This window comes from Macrobrachium nipponense, chromosome 37 (assembly GCF_015104395.2).
Source record: "Macrobrachium nipponense isolate FS-2020 chromosome 37, ASM1510439v2, whole genome shotgun sequence".
NCBI lineage: Eukaryota > Metazoa > Arthropoda > Malacostraca > Decapoda > Palaemonidae > Macrobrachium > Macrobrachium nipponense.
In genome coordinates this window covers 25,696,032-25,716,031 of record NC_061097.1, presented here as the reverse complement: position 1 = coordinate 25,716,031, position 20,000 = coordinate 25,696,032, and the positions used below count along the sequence as shown (strand labels likewise).

The window sequence follows — 20,000 nt, the reverse complement described above, 5'->3', positions numbered from 1 at the left end:
AACGCCGATCCGACGGAAGAAATGAGACTCCAAAAAGGCAAAATACTGTACATACTTGAGTAATATTCAACTGCATGTAATGTTCAACCCCATTTTTACTGCATATATTAAGACTTTAGCATATGACCCTTAGCAATAAGCCTAGCCTATGTTAGCGGTTGCTACTGTAGCCTAGTCTATGATTCTGACATCTAAATCTAAGAGCTAAAAGCTTAGAATATGCCAATAAAATGTATAAATAATCAGTATGTACTAATTTCAAATAATTATTAATTAATCATTAACAATAATACACAAACAAACAAAAAACAAACCTTCCAATCGATTGTTACATTCAGCTCTTACCCGTCTTACGAGTATCGAACGAGCGCCAAGCAATCATTTTTCCTAGCACACAGTAGTCATAAATTGTCATTAGTATCTCTCTTCAACTAATGAAACTACCAAAAAGTATAATAACCATTCCCTTTCTATTCTTTATTCTATCTTTACTAATGGAGATACCAAGTTACTGACAGCTATAATGAACATACTTATACGTAACGTAATAATAAAACAGAAGAAGAATTCTAAAAAATACGTATTTGTTGGCAGTCTGATTTATTTATATTTTATGATATCTAATTCACAATTTTTTATTAAATGTATTGCATTGTACTCATTTCAAAATAATATTTTAAGTAACCATTAACTATAAACAACAAAAAACAAAAAAAAGCTTCCAAACGTTCTGTTTACATCCAGCACTTACGAGTATCGAGCGATCGACAAGCAATCACTTTACACAGTAAGCCATAAATTTTCATTATCTCTCTTCAACTACTGAAACTACCAAACAGTAAAATAACCATTCATTTCTATTCTTTATTCTATTTTTACCTAATGTTTTTTTTTTTTATTAAATGTATTGCATGAATAAGTTTTTCAATTTACAGCATCCTTTTACCAATAGAATACTTAAAGCACAAGGGGTAGATGCTGACCAATAGGAGAGCAGGACCTTATAGGGTGACTAGCATCAGAAACAATGGGAGAGCGGGAGGATGGTGGCGAGTTTTTTACTCAGTTGGCGGCGTGGGGAGTTTTTAAAATTGTTCTCGGTGGTCCGGGCGAATCTCGGGACTTTACAGCAACAACCTTTCGTATCTTGAAAACTTTTCGTATGTAGAGCAGTAAAATTTTTCGCATTGGCTTTCTGTATCTCGAGTTTTTCGTAAGTAGAGCCTTTCGTATCTCGAGGTACTACTGTGTATATATATATATATATATATATATATATATATATATATATATATATATATATATATATATATATAATATATATATATATAAAATATATATATATGTGTGTGTGTGTGTGTGCTTGTTTGTAATTGAACGATGTTTCCAAAGAGCAATAGGATTATGAATACGAAATTTAATACAACTCACGTTTTCGTTCAAGGACCAAACAGGGAACGATATTCAAACCATGGGAAAACAACCAAAAAACAGCCCTGTGATTGGCTTATCAACAGCCAATCAGGAGCGTCATAAGGAAACTGGCCTAGACATCAGATGCAAGGTTGACGTGAATATACTAAAGGGGCCAAAGGGACGCTGCAAAGAACCTTAAATAATGTACGCCCTGACGTCACTAGCCCCCAACAGGGGGTTGATGCGAGAGAACTAGAGAAGATAAGAGGCATTTCATTTTGCTTTTAACAGTACTACAGGGTTCCCTGAAACCTTCATGCGAACACCTCGCTGTCTCCCTGTTTTTTTTTTTTTTTTTTTTTGTGGGAACATGCACGTAATTACTTCAGTGAGCTGTGAGAGCAAAAATTAAGCGCTGATTATTATAGTAGATTCACATCAACCGGGCATCTGATGTCTAGGCCAGGTCCCTTACGACGCTCCTGATTGGCTGTGAATCTACTATAGGCGTATTGTAAATTCAATCCTCCCTAATAATGGGAAATTGCATGTTTTCCGACAAATGTCTTAAAATTTACAATTAAAGCAACTGAAAGTGAAAAATAGATAAAATAGTAAAGTCAAATTTACATTTGCCTATACCCAAAAACCAAAGAGCAAAGATTCCTAGCCTCAAGAAAACAAGAAGTATCGGCTTCATTCCATTCTTAAACAACAAAAAAAAAAAAAAAAAAAAAAAAAAAAAAAAAAAAAAAAAAAAAAAAAGAGCTGGTCCCACTGATTTATAATCATCTTTTTCCAGTGCACATGAATTATGGTAATGAACAGAGGCCTGAAGGGGAGCCCATCGCCATTTCCGTTAATTTCATTCCTAAATTGAAGATCTCTTTAAAAAATATAAATCGGAAAATACTCCGCATTCCACTACTACATACACTCCCGTATCAGCACTATTGGTTATAAAGGTGCGTTTAGATTGGAGATTAAACTCTCCCGAGAGACGGCTACTCTCGCGCGACTTTCTCTACAGCGTGTTTACACTACCAGCAAGTTTTTCTCTCCGAGAGCTGTGAGGGAGTGTCGCGAGAGAAAGTGTCCGAGAGTCGGGTAAGATTTCTCGCGCATCTATTTACACTGGAGCCAGTGCCAGTCGACAACTAGCGAGGGTTGAGAGAACATGCCTCAAAAGTGCCGTGTTGCTGCTGCATTAATAATTATGAACGAAGTGAAAAAGAAAAAGGAAAAAGAAAAGGTTTGAATTGGGGGTCCCCCCCCCCTTAAAACCCCCCCCCCGAAAATGGATAAGCAGAAGGGGAGAAGATTGAGCACAAATGTAAAATTATTAAGAGAATTATTTGAGGAAGATGCATCGAGCTATAAGAACTTTCGTATGTATGAGCCCTGAAGTCTCAATTTTTTTTTTTTTTTTTTTTTTACGGAAAAGTCAGCTTCAAGCGCAGCCCCCTGGAGAATCTATAAGGAGAAGATGCACTTGACAACTGATAGCCCTCCAAGGCTGCACTTGATGAAATGAGCTTTCTAGGGCTTTTTTGAAGCATCCGCATTCATTTCTCATTATCTCCTGTTGCACCGAAATGCTTCGTGTTCTTACCTGAATATTACATAGTATATGTAGTACTGAAGATTACATGTCATTAAGTATATACTTATAAAGAAGTAAAGTTTTTTTTTTTTTTTTTTTTTTTTGCTTACATTTAAAGGACAAAGTGCAAAAATTTTCTGTTTTACCAAAAGCAGTACAAACAACTGACTGGAAGTGCTTGAGTCTAAAATGTCCGGTATAAGCAAGAAAATTTCAGCCCGAGGACCAAAGGCAAAGAATGACTAAAAAGAAAGAAATAAATAACAGAATGCGGCGATGACAGAGCCGCCGAAAAAAAATCCTGCACTTGAAAAGAAGGAAAAATAAACAAGGGAAAAAAAAGAAAAATTGCTTCATCTCGCACTCATGTTCTCTCGCGAGAGTAAACGAAAACTTTCATAGATCTGAATATTCACTGAATAGAGTGGAGAGCTACAAACTAGCTCTACGAGCGTGCTGTCTAGACTGTTAGACTGTAGCGCGCACGAGAGAAGAGAAACACTCGCGAGAGTAGAAAGAAAATCTCGGAGAGTACTCTTACAGCCTGTTTACATTCCATAGAGCAGCTGTCTGAGAGCAACTCGCGGAAAAAAAAAAAAAAAACAAAAAAAAAAAAAACTCTCCAATCTAAGCGCACCTTTAAGGTGCGTTTAGACTGGAGAGTTTTTTTCCGCGAGTTGCTCGAAGGACAGCTGCGCTTGGATGGAATGTAAACAGCCTGTAGAGTACTCTCCGAGATTTTCTCTCTACTCTCGCGAGTGTCTCTTCTCTCGCGCGCGCTACAGTCTAAACAGTCTAAACAGCACGCTCGTAGAGCTAGGTTGTAGCTCTCCACTCTATTCAGTGAATATTCAGATCTGTGAAAGTTTTCGTTACTCTCGCGAGAGAACATGAGTGGCAAAAAGTGGAATAAAGACCAAACAATTGCATTAATTCAGCATACGAGAAATTTCCGAAACTGTGGAATGTGACTTTGCCTGAGTACAGAAACAAAGAGCTGAAAATTAGTAAAATTAAAGAAATAGCTGAGAAACTTGGGAATTAGCGAAAAAGAAATTACAAGGAAATGGCACAATATTCGGAGTCAAATGTGCACTGAAGCTAGAAAATTGGAGAAGAAAAAAAGTGATATCGAGGAAAATGCCCGACGTCGCAAGAGTCAAGAGGAGAGAAATAGAATGGATATTAATGTGTTTTTGCAGGATGTTGTCCTACGATAAGTCATCAGGGTAGTGAAACTCTACTTTTGGAAGGTGTCGTGATCACTGTTGGCAGAGAACTGGAAATTAAAATGGTGCTTTCATATCGGTATTACGATAATAATATCTATCTAGACAAAGATTCTTACCAATTAATCGATCTTGTTGCTTCCATCCACCCAAAGATTCACTATACAAATCAGCTGATCTTAATGTGTTGTCATTTTAGCAATAGGACTACGGAGAAATATATATATAACATATATATATATATATATATATATATATATATATATATATATATATCTATATATATATATATATATATATATATATTTATTATTTATATATATATGTATATATATATATATATATATATATATATATATATATATATTTATATTTATTTATATATATATATATATATATAATATATATATATATATATATATATATATATATATATAAATTTTATTACGTCCTACTGCATAGGATTTGGTTCACACAAAAAACCAATTCATCTTCCATATCATGGGTAACACTGTAAATTATGTTCTCTCAACCCTCGCTAGTTGTCGATTGGCACTGGCTCCAGTGTAAACAGATGCGCGAGAAATCTTACCCGACTCTCGGACACTTTCTCTCGCGACACTCCCTCACAGCTCTCGGAGAGAAAAACTTGCTGGTAGTGTAAACATGCTGTAGAGAAAGTCGCGCGAGAGTAGCCGTCTCTCGGGAGAGTTTAATCTCCAATCTAAACGCACCTTTAGACTACACAGTTCTGAATTCATTAGTATACAGCCACTCCCCTCCATTTCTCCTACCTTATCTCGAGACCCTTATCACTGAATAACTATTCCCAAGTGTCAGTCACCTAGGTAGCCTTTCCACCTCTGTTCCGTTAAATATTACATTAGAGACCTACTATTCCTGCCCTGTCCTTTCGACGGTCGTCTAAACCCCCTTTGCTCCTTCCGTTATTTAAAATAACTTCGTCTTGGTCTCAAGCTCGCTCAGTAACCTTGTGACTCAAGTGTGAAATATAATTTGTGTCGGTGTATGTTCCGTGTGAGACGGTATTTTTGTGTATTAGTTATTTATCATACTCCTCGTCTTCTAATTCTACATCTTTTAATCCTATCTGATTTTTCATACTTCAATTCTTTATGCTAGGTGTTTATGCAATGTTTGTTTATAAGCCTCAGTCTCCCTTGAATGCCACATACATAAGATAAAACAAAAAAAGTAAAAAATTTCCCTAAGTTGCTTCGGTGCAATCGAGTTTTCTGTATGAGCTGCGGCCCGTGAAGCTTTCAGCCTGGGTGGTGGCATGTCCTATACCACTGCCAGAAGCACGACCACGGCTAAATTTAACATAAAATAAAATAAAACTACTGAGGCTTGAGGGCTGCAATCTGCTATGTTTGATGATTGGAGAGTGGATGGCCAACATACCGATCTGCAGCCCTCTAGCCTAAGTAGTGTTTAAGACACTAACTGTACAAATTGTTTTCACTCTTCTCTGCCTCTCCTTGTTCCTCCAGCATCCTTGTGAGATCATGTTTTGCCCCCATCTGTTCCCCAGACTCCTTTGACAGCCGGAAGACAATAAGGCAGAACAGGAGACCTCGAACTTCTCCTCTCCTCACCGAGTTAACCATCGCTCCCAAGTTCAACATTAAGTTTTAATTGCTTCCTCCGAAGGGAAAAATGGGGACGATCAACAGCTTCTCTTATTGATTTTCATTCAATAGAATGATGTAAGACGGATGAGGATCGTTCTTTAGCTGCTTCACCGTCAATGAGGGAATCTCTCTCTCTCTCTCTCTCTCTCTCTCTCTCTCTCTCTCTTCCCAATCAGTGTGTGATATAGTAGCTTCCCTTTGTTGATGATTTATGGTTCTTTCTGTCTGTCTGTATATCTCTTTAGTATCTTTCTATTAAACTGGATATTGATAAGGTCTGGTCTGGTTTGGTCTTCTCTCTCTCTCTCTCCTTTACTATTGTTCTCTTGTTCTTGATCCGACGTGAGATAACTCTCCCTTTCGCTGTATTGTGTAATAGTCACTTTCCTTTGTCCTTGATTCATTGTTACGTCTGCTTGTCTCCGTCCTTTTGCGTGTTTCCCTTATTCAAGATTCTGAAGAGGCTTTCTCTCTCTCTCTCTCTCTCTTCTTCAGTATCTCCCTCTCATTCTGGATTCTGATGAAAGTCCTCTCTCTCTCTCTCTCTTTTCTTTAGTATCTTCCTCTCATTCTGGATTCCGATGAAAGTTCTCTCTCTCTCTCTCTTTCTCTCTTCTTCAGTATCTTCCTCTCATTCTGGATTCTGATGAAAGTCCTCTCTCTCTCTCTCTCTCTCTCTCTCTTCTTCTTCTTCTTCTTCTTCTTCAGTATCTTCCTCTCATTCTGGGTTCTGAGAAAGTCCTCTCTCTCTCTCGGCACTTCAAAACAAGAAAAGCTGAACACATGATTATGCTTTATAAAACATATGTTCGTAGTCCACTTGAATATTGCAATATGATATGGTACCCACACTATCAAAAGGATATTGCACAAATAGAGAGTGTACAAAGGTCCTTTACAGCTAGAATAGAAGAAGTTAAGGACCTAGACTACTGGGAAAGACTACAATTCTTAAAATTATATAGTCTAGAAAGGAGAAGAGAACGCTACATGATAATTCAGGCATGGAAACAGATAGAAGGAATAGCAGAAAATATCATGGAACTAAAAATATCAGAAAGAGCAAGCAGAGGTAGATTAATAGTGCCCAAAACTATACCAGGAAAAATAAGGAAAGCACACAGGACATTAATCCACTACGCACCAGCATCGATAATGCAGCGTCTATTCAATGCGTGCCAGCCCCTCATCTGAGGAATATATCAGGAGTGAGCGTAGATGTGTTTAAGAATAAGCTCGACAAATATCTAAACTGCATCCCAGACCATCCAAGATTGGAAGATGCAAAATATACCGGAAGATGTACTAGCAACTCTCTGGTAGACATTAGAGGTGCCTCACACTGAGGGACCTGGGGGGCAACCCCCCGACAAGATGTAAGGTCTGTAAGGTAAGGTCTCTCTCATTAGTGGTTAGATCCTCTCTCTCTCTGTCATTCAGGGCTACAAATCACGTAACAACTGAGTGTGACCGTAAGTCCCGACAGCCCTAAATTTATATCAAGGATAATTTACTTGACTTTCTGTAGGAACAGACGTAATATCGAAAATTTAAACCATAACGGCAACCTTTGACAATATACTGAATAGAATAGAATATACAATTTAGGCAGAAGGCTTAGCGCTGGGACCTGTGAGGTCATTCAGCGCTGACAAAAATTGAGAGTAAAAGGTTACAAAGGCGTAACAGGAGAAAACCTCAAAGAGAGAATATAAATGGGGGTACAGTAAAATGAATGAAAGCGGTTGCAACTTGGGGCCGAAGGGACGCTGCAGAAAACCTCAAATAATACATACAGTGCACCGTGGGTGAGGTGCACTGACGGGACTAACTCCCCCCCCCCCCACCCCATCCCCAGGGACAATATATTGGAATGGAAGAGTAATGATTTGTTAAAGGAAACTGAATAACGTGGGTTATCTTAAGACTGAGGTTAGTTTTATGAGAGAAATATCTGCCTAAATTATACGAATAGCTAATCTTTGCTATATATATATATATATATATATATATATATATATATATATATATATATATATATATATATATATATTCTTCCCTTCGTCTACTCTTACCAAAGAATTGTATCACAATACCATTATGGTAGGAGCATCCATTTACATTAGTATGCCGTATGAATATTGCACAAAGACAATGAATTTGGGATTTCCAGTGTTACTTTTTGCCAGAAAATGCAACCTACGGAACCAAGTTGTTTAAGCAACCTCCCTCTGATATAAAACATAATAAGCCAGATGTTGAAAACAAATTATTATCATTATTATTATTATAAGAAAGAAAGACGCAAGCATCTTCGCCTTGGTCCTTGAATGTTAGTGCCACTATAAATCTGACGAAATGAGAACGGACTAAAAGCAACTAAAAAAGCCAATTTAACAAAGAAACGCTGCATATTTCATCAGGCAACAAACGACAGACCCCAGTAGTGGGTTAGTGCCGTCAGTGACCTCACGAGGTGCATTGTAGGCATTACTCAAGGTTCTTTGCAGCGTCCCTTCTGCCCCTAGCTGAAACCTCTTTCATTCCTTTTACTGTACCTCCATTCATGTTATCTTTCTTCCATTCTGCTGTCCACCCTCCCCTATCAATTGTTTCATATTGCAACTGCGAGGTTTTCCTCCTTTCAAACCTTTTACTCTCAGTTTTCCTTTCAGCACTGAATGGCCTCATAGGTCACAGAGCTTGGCCTTTGGCCTAAACTCTATAACCCATTCCATTCCAATAAACGACAGTCTGAAGACTGTACTCCAATCAAAGTATTTACATAACTCGCATGCAGTCTCAACTGTCTACAATTTGATGTCGAGAGGAAACCATGATAAAATATTTGTAAATTAAGGAGTCACGCCCCCCCTAGGGATTATATAAGGGTGACACTGGAAAATTATGTATTGAATACTACTTCAGAGTGCCAATGAAGGAACCTTGAAAATATTCCCAGCCAGGATACAAATGCAAAAATCTCGTAAAAATATACAATACATTTCATATGAGAGAGAGAGAGAGAGAGAGAGAGAGAGAGAGAGAGAGAGAGAGAGAGAGAGAGAGAGAGAGAACGTCCATATATACATTTGTTCACATCAATATTTTTGGAGCGATGGTTTCTTGGAACAATTCCCGCGGAAATTCATCTCCATCAAAGTCGCCGGGAAATGGAATTCTCTGTTATGTTTTTTTTCTTCTTTTTTGTGCTTTAAATTGTTGTCTGTCAAAAAACACGTTTTGTCCATCTTTTCCTTTTTTTCGTTTTCCTTCCTCCTTTCTCCGAGTTGAGAAAACTTTTATAAAAAGGGGGAACTTCTCGGAGGAGAAGGGTCAGAGGGAAATGTCGCTGGATTTCCTTTTGAAGAATTTATTTAAATGTTACATGCTAAAAACTCACTCCTTTCTAAGTTGAACCTTTGATCTCACTCAACAGAATGCATGATGAATAAGAGTATTACAAAAAGTAAAGAAAAAAAATTATCAGAATCGCGTATATCTGTAAGAAAGGAAAGACTCAAATGACCTGGATTTTTAATGGATTAAAAATTACAAACGACTCCGGCCAAAAATCAAAGTGCATGAGACATTTGAAAGTACAAGTCACACTGGATAAACAGCTCTTGCATTCGTTTGAACACTGGCCCCTTTAATTTCAATTCAGTTGTCCACTGATGATGAGGCACTGCTACCCAAGACATGGGAGACGATTACATCTTGGATAGCCAATTAGGATCTGAGTCTAGGAAACCGGTAGATATTAAACAATGCCAGGTTGGGTGGGCAAGGGGCAAGGGGCAAGGGGCATGGGGCAATAATTTGAGGCCACATTTGACCGCTTCATCCACCACCATGCAAGCTGCGTGGACAGAGGCATCATCCTCCAACACTGACAAGACAGCTGGCATCTTTCCTCTGTTTACCTTCTTCATTTCTGTTTTCATCTTGAGATATCTTGATACACAGGATTTTCCGTTAATCGTCTGATCCTTTCCCTAGTGGACGATCACGATAACACCTTCAGAATCCCGAAACAAAGACAGACGTCATGTGCTTCTGTACATGGATTTGTTGAGAGGTGAAGAACCAAGCGGTTACCGCCAATTAATTTTAATCTTTGACAAGTTCAAAACAGTGAACGCAAGCGCTCAAAGTTACTAATCTCTATCAACAATTGCCTGGATTAGTCTTAAACGACTCAAAAATATCCTGTAAACTTTACACTCTGGACAGCTTTTCTTCCTATGTCGCCATTCATGGTACACATCTCGCAAGCAGCTTGCCCAGGCCACAGATGCCCAGTCAAAACAGAAGGCCTCTGGCATACAGTTATTCTTGGTTGACATATTGGACATACAGACGGGAGGCCACTTTACGCGCTATCTCCCCCTTTTAACACTCTAGAATGTACCATCAAAATTCTTAATAACAGAACAAGAAGACAAGACCCCACAAGTGTTTTGGTTTGTTTGTTTGTTTGTATGGTGTTTTTACGTTGCATGGAACCAGCGGTTATTCAGCCACGGGACCAACGGCTTTACGTGACCTCCGAACCACGTCGAGAGTGAACTTCTATCACCAGAAATACACAGCTCTCACACCTCAATGGAATGCACGAGAATCGAACGATGCGCTCCCCCACAAGTGTCTTGACCAAGGCCATACCATTCTTTGGCAAAGAGTGTAATCACTATGCAGCCTACTGTTTTCAACATCTTGGCAATACTCTGGCACGAAGCACCTTTCAAATGGCCCCAACCACAATGTAATGAAGGCAAACAACTGACTTTTTATGTGCAGTCATGCAACTGGCTTTAGTACGTGACACATTTGAACAGTTCCCTAATTACTACTCTTCTTTCTGGCAAGGTTTGCTCTCTATTAGTTTTAACACTAATACAACCAACGGTCAGAATAATAGGCTACATCTAAGTATTTATATGATCAAATACTTGAGCTACTGGGTTAGCTTGAAAACAGTCACAGAGCTCTTGTAACACAGATTTGAATTTCCTCCTCTCTCACTGAGAATTAGGAATGTGTTTACCTGTTATCGACGCCGTGGCTCGCACCTTAAGCCTCCAAATTTTCTTTTTTTTTTCTTTTTTCTTTTGGGGGGTGGTGGTGGTGGGGGGGGGGGGGGCGGTTGGTTGGTTGGTAGGGGGCCTTCCATCGAAAACTGGACGCTGGAAATGTAGAGATTTCTATCAGCAGTTATTTCCGTCACGTATTCCTATCCACCCTTTCGATTCAAAGCGCGGGACTTTCAGTAACAATGTTGATTTTTATTTTCCTATACACCACACTTTTTATATTCTGTAACCATGAACAAGTAAGAAACGAGTTTTCTGCACAGCGTATAATGCTACTTGAAACTCACAGCCACTGCCCATAAAACGCTCATCCGCGGTCCATGAAACTTATAGCCACAGCCCAGTGGTGGTATGTCCTGTTGGCAAGCAAAGCAGTGCCAGACGCACGATCGTGAAGCCTTGTACTGAAATATTTCATTTTGTCGGGCTACGGTTCTGAGATAACATGAATGCCGGTTTTATTCTTCTGTAAGAGTAAATTATTGAGGTGACCATTTGTCTGTCTGTCCGTACTTTCTTTGTCCGCATTCAGATCTTGAATAAAATCAAAACTACTGTGGCTAAAGAGCTGCAATTTGGTATGTTTGATGATTAGAGAGTGAATGATCAACATACCAATTTCCAGCCCTCTAGCCTCGGTAGTTTGTCAGATCTGAGGGCGGACAGAAAAGTGCGGACAGACAGACAAATGGCCATGTCAATCATTTTCTTGTACAGAAAACTAAAACCAGCATTTATGTTATTTCAGAACCGTAGCTCACCAAATAAACTGTTTTAATACAAAGCTTCATAAAGTGAGATAAACATTCCCAGATAAACTGTCGAATTACCCTAAGACAATTAGTAAGTTCCACTATGCCAGAGAGTTTTCCAACTGTCTTTTTGTATTCTAGAAGATAGGTATAAATTCTTATCATTATAGCAAACTAATATTACAGCAAATCAGAGAGATGAGAAACTGTAAATTGATGTACCTAAAGTTAATGGAGCGACAAAAAATTAATTAACCATGTAATTATGTCTGGTTATTGCTCCTAATATAACAAAATTGAGAAACCACACAGAACTTGGGCTTTAGCCATCGAAAGAACATGTCGGTTATGACAATTTAGCGCAATATTTGAAGTGGCGTTTCAAAACACCCTGAAGTCTTCAATTCCGTGAAAAGACGATCACTGTTTGGTTTTAACATTTCTCTAGAAACGTGGTTAGGTGGCATTTTCACAGGCTATAAATGCCGCCATTCTGGATGTGATACCCTATGGCACTGAAATAACATATGGTTAGTATTATTATTATTGAAATAGTTTACCCAGACCGCTGAGCTGACTAACAGTTCTCATAGGGCTGGCCAGAAGGATCACAAAGAAACGGTATACTAGGTCTAGGCCATTGGCCAAGCACTGGTACTGTAAGTTCCAGAAGTGAAGCGACAAATCTCAAAATTAATCGTACTTCTTTAGAAACTCGTATTCAAGGTGTAGCGATGCTGTACTGGAAGACGCTCATCGAGTAGCAGATTTATCTGGGATTATGAAGCCAAAGGCCAAGCACTGGGACCTACGAGGTCAAAGGTTTGAAAGGTGTTAACAGGAGGAGGAGAGGGTGGAAAGTGAGATGGAAGAAGGAGAATATGAGAGGAGGTACAGTAAAGGAAACGAAAGAGGTTGCAGCCAGGGGGGCCCCTAAGGAAGGGAGGGACGCTGCAAAGAACCTTGAAGGAACGGAAGCTGTGCCCGCTGCAACTGCATTACTCACATTTTTCAGGCTCTTTGTTCCTCTGAGGGAGTGACCGGTCACGTCTTGCAACCTGCAGGTCTGGAGGGAGCATGGTGCCGTCAGGTGATTTATCATCCGTGTGCATTCCTCTCCAGATAACCTATCTGGATGTCCTTGGAATTTCATCGTACCATCTCTGGTTCAGTTATAAAGCCAGGCGGATCTTGCTATCCCATGGTAAGGTTTTTATTACCTTTGTCATTGATCGCGGCTGTGACTCTAATGTGGCTGCTCGACTGGGCCCCGAGTTTGATAACCACCTGTGGTACCACCCCTCCAGACGTGGAGGATTCCGTATTCTTCAAAGAGAATAATAAATATTAATAATAAGGAAGCTTTATAGTGACAAGTTTAGTTTATTTAAGAATTAGCTAGTAAATTGTCAGGATATTCATTCTTTACGATTTCACCCTCCTTTCTGGGCCCCCTTATTTTAGTTTGAGTGTGTTGGTATTCCAGTCGTAATTGTGTATACGTGTAGTTTGAATTATTATTATTATTAAGTGGGAAAGTGGTTAAATTATTTCCTGTATTCAAGAGGTTCAGGTGTAATTTCTATCTTTTTATTAATGTATTAAATTTATGTTTTTTCATTGTGTTTGTTTACTCCCCCTTGAATTGATCATTGAACTTCACATCGGTGTTATATGGATAGAGTATTTTGACGACGGTAAAACAAACCATTACATATATATATATATATATATATATATATATATATATATATATATATATATATATATATGTATAACAGAATCACGAAAGTTAGGAACGTGATAAATCCATAAATAAAGATAAATGCCACGAAGGAAAAATAAACGAAGGAGTCTGCGAGATCTTTCGGCTGAAAAGCCCTTTACTGAAGCAGCTACTGACAAAAAATACGAGAAAAGACAATACAAGAAGAAGGTTTTCGTATAACTGGCAGATAGGGATTATAAAAGGATTAGTGCCTAGAATCCGACACACCTGGAAGATAAGAAACCTTCCCAAACAAGCATAAACAAGGGTGCAATTAAAGGTTTAAGACAATCATCTCAGATACAATCTCCAGACAATTAAAGGATTATAGGTGACAGCTATACGGAACCTGGTAGACAAAACATATTCACAAAAAAATGACAGACATACCATTACAATAAAATTTTTTTTTTAATAACTCTAAGGCAACTGATTTTTATTTAAGTCAGTAATTATATATTTGAGGTCATTCTTAAACATGCTACAGATACAAGGGTCTAAATGAAAAAGGCCACGACTAACATTGAAATTACAATGAAAAGTAAGTTTGTATTAAAGCAGAGTTCTAAAAGAATTTCGTGATAAGACATCTCTTGACCGTGCAATTACTGAACTGTCAATCCAATTAATTCGGTGGTTGTTTTCACTTAAATGAATAAATAATGCATTAGATTTTTGCCCCAGTTTTTTACAGAGTATTTATGCTGGCTTAGCCTTACTTCTAAGCCCTTGCTCGACTGTCCGAGGTAGAATGAGGACAATCCATACATGGAATTTTATATATTATTGTTGCTTTCTCTGGGGCCATTTTTTATTAACATTCTTTTTAGTGTGTTATTAATAGGAAGAAACAAGGTTGACATTAAAAGCTTTTAACAATGGTTTAATGGTTTCAAATCCGTTAAAATAAGGCAAACTGAGAATGTTCTTAGAATTTTCTTTCTGTGTGTTGTTTTCAGTATAAAACTTTTTGTGGGCTTTATTATAACAAATGTCTAATATATGAAGGATAGCATAAATCTTTCCCTATTTTTCTTATGTATTCAATTTCTTGATCCAAATATTGTGGACTGACAATTCGTAATGCTCGTAAAAACATAGAGGAAAAAATTGATATTTTTTATATTAAGATGGTGGCCTGAGAAGAAATGAACATAAGTTAAGTTGTTTTAGTCGGTTTCCTATAAATACTGAATTTACATTGAAATGGTTCTCTATGTATCAAAACATCTAAGAAAGGGAGGCAATTGTCTTTTTCTAATTCTAGAGTAAACTTAATCGATGGTACCTGGTTATTTAATTTAGAGAGTAAATCATTTACATCAATACCGACAGGAAGAACAGCTAAACAATCATCAACGTAACGATACCACTTTACAGGAATATGAATGATATTAGGTAAGTAGCGTTTTTTCGAAGAATTCCATATACAGGTTTGAGAGCAATGGTGATAAAGGATTTCCCATTGCCATGCCAAAAATTTGTTGATAAAATTCACCATTGAATATAAACTTACAATCACAAATGCACAAACTCGTGAGTGAAATAATGTGACTTATAGGTAGAGGTAATTCATGCTGAGTTAGGTTTGTTCATTTTTGCTAAAAAGATATTCTAAAATAGAGTCTATAGGGACTTTAGTAAAAGAGAACATACATCAAACTAACGAATCTATCAGTAGGGCAAAGAGCAATTTTGTATAATCTATCAACTAAATCTAGAGAATTATATATATGAGAATCGGAGATGGTTCCAAGTAACGGGGACAAGATCTTAGTGATATATTTCGAGAGTTTATATGAATTGAACCAACAGTACTGATAATAGGCCGCATAGGGTTATTTTCTTTGTGCGTTTTGACTAATCCATATAAGTAAGGTAGCGAAGGAGAATTGACTGACAATTTGCCTAGTAGTTCTGTTTTATCTTTAAGGATACTTTTCACTATGCTATTGAAGTTTTTTATGACTTGATCAAGAGGATTTTTTGTTAGTTTTCTATAAGTCACATCATCATCCAGTAGTGCCTTTCTGAACAAGTGCTCCCTAAATTCTTGCTGCCACGCCGTCTAAGAGATATGACAATCACCCATTCAAATGAATTTAGTGCCATGATGTTAAACAAAAAGCACCCATAGCAGCCGCCAAGCAAGAAGAGAAAGAAAAAATTCAAGGGGAACTGGAAAGAACAAGGATCTCTTTCAATCATTCTATCCCGGCTGATTGGAAGGACTCGCTGCGACGGGAAATTTACGAAAAACTACGTAGGACTACAGATGCCCTGAAAAGGAAACTCGACAGAAAAACTAAAAAATCTTATGATAGCAGTGATTGGACTAATTGTGCACGTCAAGATTGTTGTTGTTAACTTATCTAGTAAACAAATAAGTGAAAATGTTGTGAGTGCGCTTGGATATGGTTTATCTTTCTTTGCAACAAGTAGACCTTCGGCTTTAATGATTGGGTCATCCCTAAGTAAATTTGAAAAATATTGTGATCTTCCTCAAAATCAATGTCGACATGATTAAAGGTATTGTTTACGGAGCTGCCAATGTTAAGCATGAAAGTAACTTCCCTGCTCGCTATAAGTAAAGTTTGAAACCGATCTTAAAAAGGACAATACTATCCACATCACAAAAGCGGATAAGTCAAATAGTATAGTAATTTTAGATAAGCTGACTACATATCACGTATGCAAGCCCTACTGGATGATGATGTACTTATAGAAAACTAACAAAAAATCCTCTTGATCAAGTCATAAAAAAACTTCAATAGCATAGTGAAAAGTATCCTTAAAGATAAAACAGAACTACTAGGCAAATTGTCAGTCAATTCTCCTTCGCTACCTTACTTATATGGATTAGTCAAACGCACAAAGAAAATTAAACCCTATGCGGCCTATTATCAGTACTGTTGGTTCAATTTCATATAAACTCTCGAAATATATCACTAAGATCTTGTCCCCGTTACTTGGAACCATCTCCGATTCTCATATATATAATTCTCTAGATTTAGTTGATAGATTATACAAATTGCTCTTTGCCCTACTGATAGATTCGTTAGTTTTGATGTATGTTCTCTTTTTACTAAAGTCCCTATAGACTCTATTTTAGAAATATCTTAGCAATGAACTAACTCAGCATGAATTACCTCTACCTATAAGTCACATTATTTCACTCACGAGTTTGTGCATTTGTGATTGTAAGTTTATATTCAATGGTGAATTTTATCAACAAATTTTTGGCATGGCAATGGGAAATCCTTTATCACCATTGCTCTCAAACCTGTATATGGAATTCTTCGAAAAACGCTACTTACCTAATATCATTCATATTCCTGTAAAGTGGTATCGTTACGTTGATGATTGTTTAGCTGTTCTTCCTGTCGGTATTGATGTAAATGATTTACTCTCTAAATTAAATAACCAGGTACCATCGATTAAGTTTACTCTAGAATTAGAAAAAGACAATTGCCTCCCTTTCTTAGATGTTTTGATACATAGAGAACCATTTCAATGTAAATTCAGTATTTATAGGAAACCGACTAACAACTTAACTTATGTTCATTTCTTCTCAGGCCACCATCTTAATATAAAAATATCAATTTTTTCCTCTATGTTTTTACGAGCATTACGAATTGTCAGTCCACAATATTTGGATCAAGAAATTGAATACATAAGAAAAATAGGGAAAGATTTATGCTATCCTTCACATATATTAGACTATTGTTATAATAAAGCCCACAAAAAGTTTTATACTGAAAACAACACACAGAAAGAAAATTCTAAGAACATTCTCAGTTTGCCCTTATTTTAACGGATTTGAAACCATTAAACCATTGTTAAAAGCTTTTAATGTCAACCTTGTTTCTTCCTATAATAACAAACACTAAAAAGAATGTTAATAAAAAAATGGCCCCAGAGAAAGCAACAACATAATATATAAAATTCCATGTATGGATTGTCCCTCATTCTACCTCGGACAGTCGAGCAAGGGCTTAGAAGTAAGGCTAAGCCAGCATAAATACTCTGTAAAAACTGGGCAAAAATCTAATGCATTATTTATTCATTTAAGTGAAAACAACCACCGAATTAATTGGATTGACAGTTCAGTAATTGCACGGTCAAGAGATGTCTTATCACGAAATCTTTTAGAATCTGCTTTAATACAACTTACTTTTCATTGTAATTTCAATGTTAGTCGTGGCCTTTTTTTCATTTAGACCCCCTTGTATCTGTAGCATGTTTAAGAATGACCTCAAATATATAATTACTGACTAAATAAAAAATCAGTTGCCTTAGAGTTATTAAAAAAATTTTATTGTAATGTATGTCTGTCATTTTTGTGAATATGGTTTTGTCTACCAGGTTCCGTATAGCTGTCCACCTATAATCCTTTAATTGTCTGTAGATTGTATCTGAGATGATTGTCTTAAACCTTTAATTGCACCCTTTGTTTATGCTTGTTTGGGAAGGTTTCTTATCTTCCAGGTGTGTCGGATTTCTAGGCACTAATCCTTTTATAATCCCTATCTGTCAGTTATACGAACCTCTTGTATTGTCTTTTCTCGTATTTTTGTCAGTAGCTGCTTCAGTAAAGGGCTTTTCAGCCGAAAGATCTCGCAGACTCCTTCGTTTATTTTTCCTTCGTGGCATTTATCTTTATTTTATATATATATATATATATATATATATATATATATATATATATATATATGTGTGTGTGTGTGTGTGTGTGTGTGTGTGTATGTATATACGTGAACCAATTGTATATACAAGTATGTATGTAAGTATGTATGCATGTACTCATTTGTTTTTTTTTGGTCATTTCACGAGAGAAAATCTAAAAAAGAAAAAATAAAATGTTCGAGACGAATGAAAATTTGGATGAACTGAGACTGGAAAAGAAAAGGATTGGAATGAAAATAATATCAACTGGATCTTCCATAAGTCTCCTGGTTCCAGCTAGTAGGCTTCAAGGATTCAACTGGATCTTCGATAAGCCTCCTGGTTCCAGGCTTCATTGTTTTAACTAAATCTTCCATAATTCTCCAGGCTCCGAGACCAACTAACAAAGACGTAAAAGACGTCTTCAGCGGATTCGCCAGAGTCCGGAAAGGATCTTCCAAAGATTCCTGGAGACACTTGGATTGCAGGCGACGAGAAGCTTCCCCGGGGAAGCCAGGATGGAACCCGCCCCCGTTTTTCTAAAACTAACGATACTTCACAGCGATGACAAACTACATAGTTACCAATATGAAACGTGTTGTGAAACAATCTGTTTGTCTTCTCGAGTGAGTGTATCACGTCGAGATTTTGCTGGGAGCTACCGATGCTCCTTTGTTATCCTTTATTATCATCGCCCACCTCGGTCCCTAACAGTCTACCGACCAGCGAAAAGATTATGCCTCAGGAGAATTCGAGAGTACTACCTTTTCTAGGAGAAGGGAAAAGTTTAATTTCCCCTCGTGCGTCGAGAAGCGCTTAGGAAGAAAATGGAGGCGACGGAAGCGCCAACAACAAGACAGTTCCCTCCAAGACAAAACTTGCCTCACAACGGAAAGCTAGAAACGAGACGAATTCTCCGCCAAAGAGAGGGCTTAGCGTGAGGCAGAACCTTCTGAATCAAAGAGCAGAAGGTTTCTGTAGTAGTACTGTTATGCAGGACGGCAGAGGAATGAAGAGGAAGTTCCAGGAGACCGAAGCGAAAGACCCCGACACCAAACGGGCAAGGACGAAGGAAGATGGCTGGCTTGTAGCTGGAAACACTCCTTGTTATACCCAGTTGCTGGCAAGGAGCAGCTTTCCCCGGCCAGAGCCGATGGACTTGGAAGAGGAACTTGCTACGTTCTGTGCCCTAAGACCGACGCAGTGCCCCGCAAATGAGAGGAAGGTACGTGAGGAACAGAGCAGCGAATCGTTTCCCTCGAGTGCTGAGAAACACCGAGGGAATGAAGAGAAAGATGGAGGACGGAGGGGAGTCATCCCCGTCCAACATGAGACCCAGGAAGGATGAAGACGAAGCGGTGACTGCTAGTCCTACCCGAAGGCCTCCCCTGAAAGCAATGCGAGGAGGTATGATAAAGGTGGTAGCTCTGAGGAAGAGGTTTGTGGACAATTCCCAGAGAAAACCACAAGACTGTCAGGGAAAGAAGAGGAAGCTGGAGGAGGACGAGGAAATGATGACTCGTCAATCAGGGGAAAATGGAGGCCACAGGCAAGACGGAACCCCTGAGCAAAAGACGGAAGACGGACCGAAGCCCTCCTCCTCCTCGCAGTCCACCAAAGGCAACCGAAAAGGCTACCTCGGCAGGCAAAGGCCAAAGCAGTGGACAGAATCCACAAGGTGTATGGTGTCCCTGCCGAGAGAACTAAGCCGGGCCAAATGCAGCAGCTGAAGAGGAGAAATGAAGAAGAAGGTAAATGAAAAAGTTGAGGAAAAAAGCACAGAAAAAGCAGAAGCCGCAAAAAGGAGAGCGAACGG

The 20,000-nt window shown here is 38.1% G+C and overlaps 1 protein-coding gene across 1 annotated transcript in view; it reads left to right on the top strand.

The window, feature by feature from the left end:
• Positions 1 to 20,000, top strand: part of LOC135209321 (PC4 and SFRS1-interacting protein-like) — a 26,737-nt gene that overhangs the window by 5,226 nt on the left and 1,511 nt on the right. Inside the window, exon 2 of the mRNA XM_064242025.1 lies at positions 19,182 to 19,409. Within this exon, the coding sequence (XP_064098095.1) occupies positions 19,182 to 19,409 (228 nt within the window). The remainder of the gene's footprint in view (positions 1 to 19,181; positions 19,410 to 20,000) is intronic.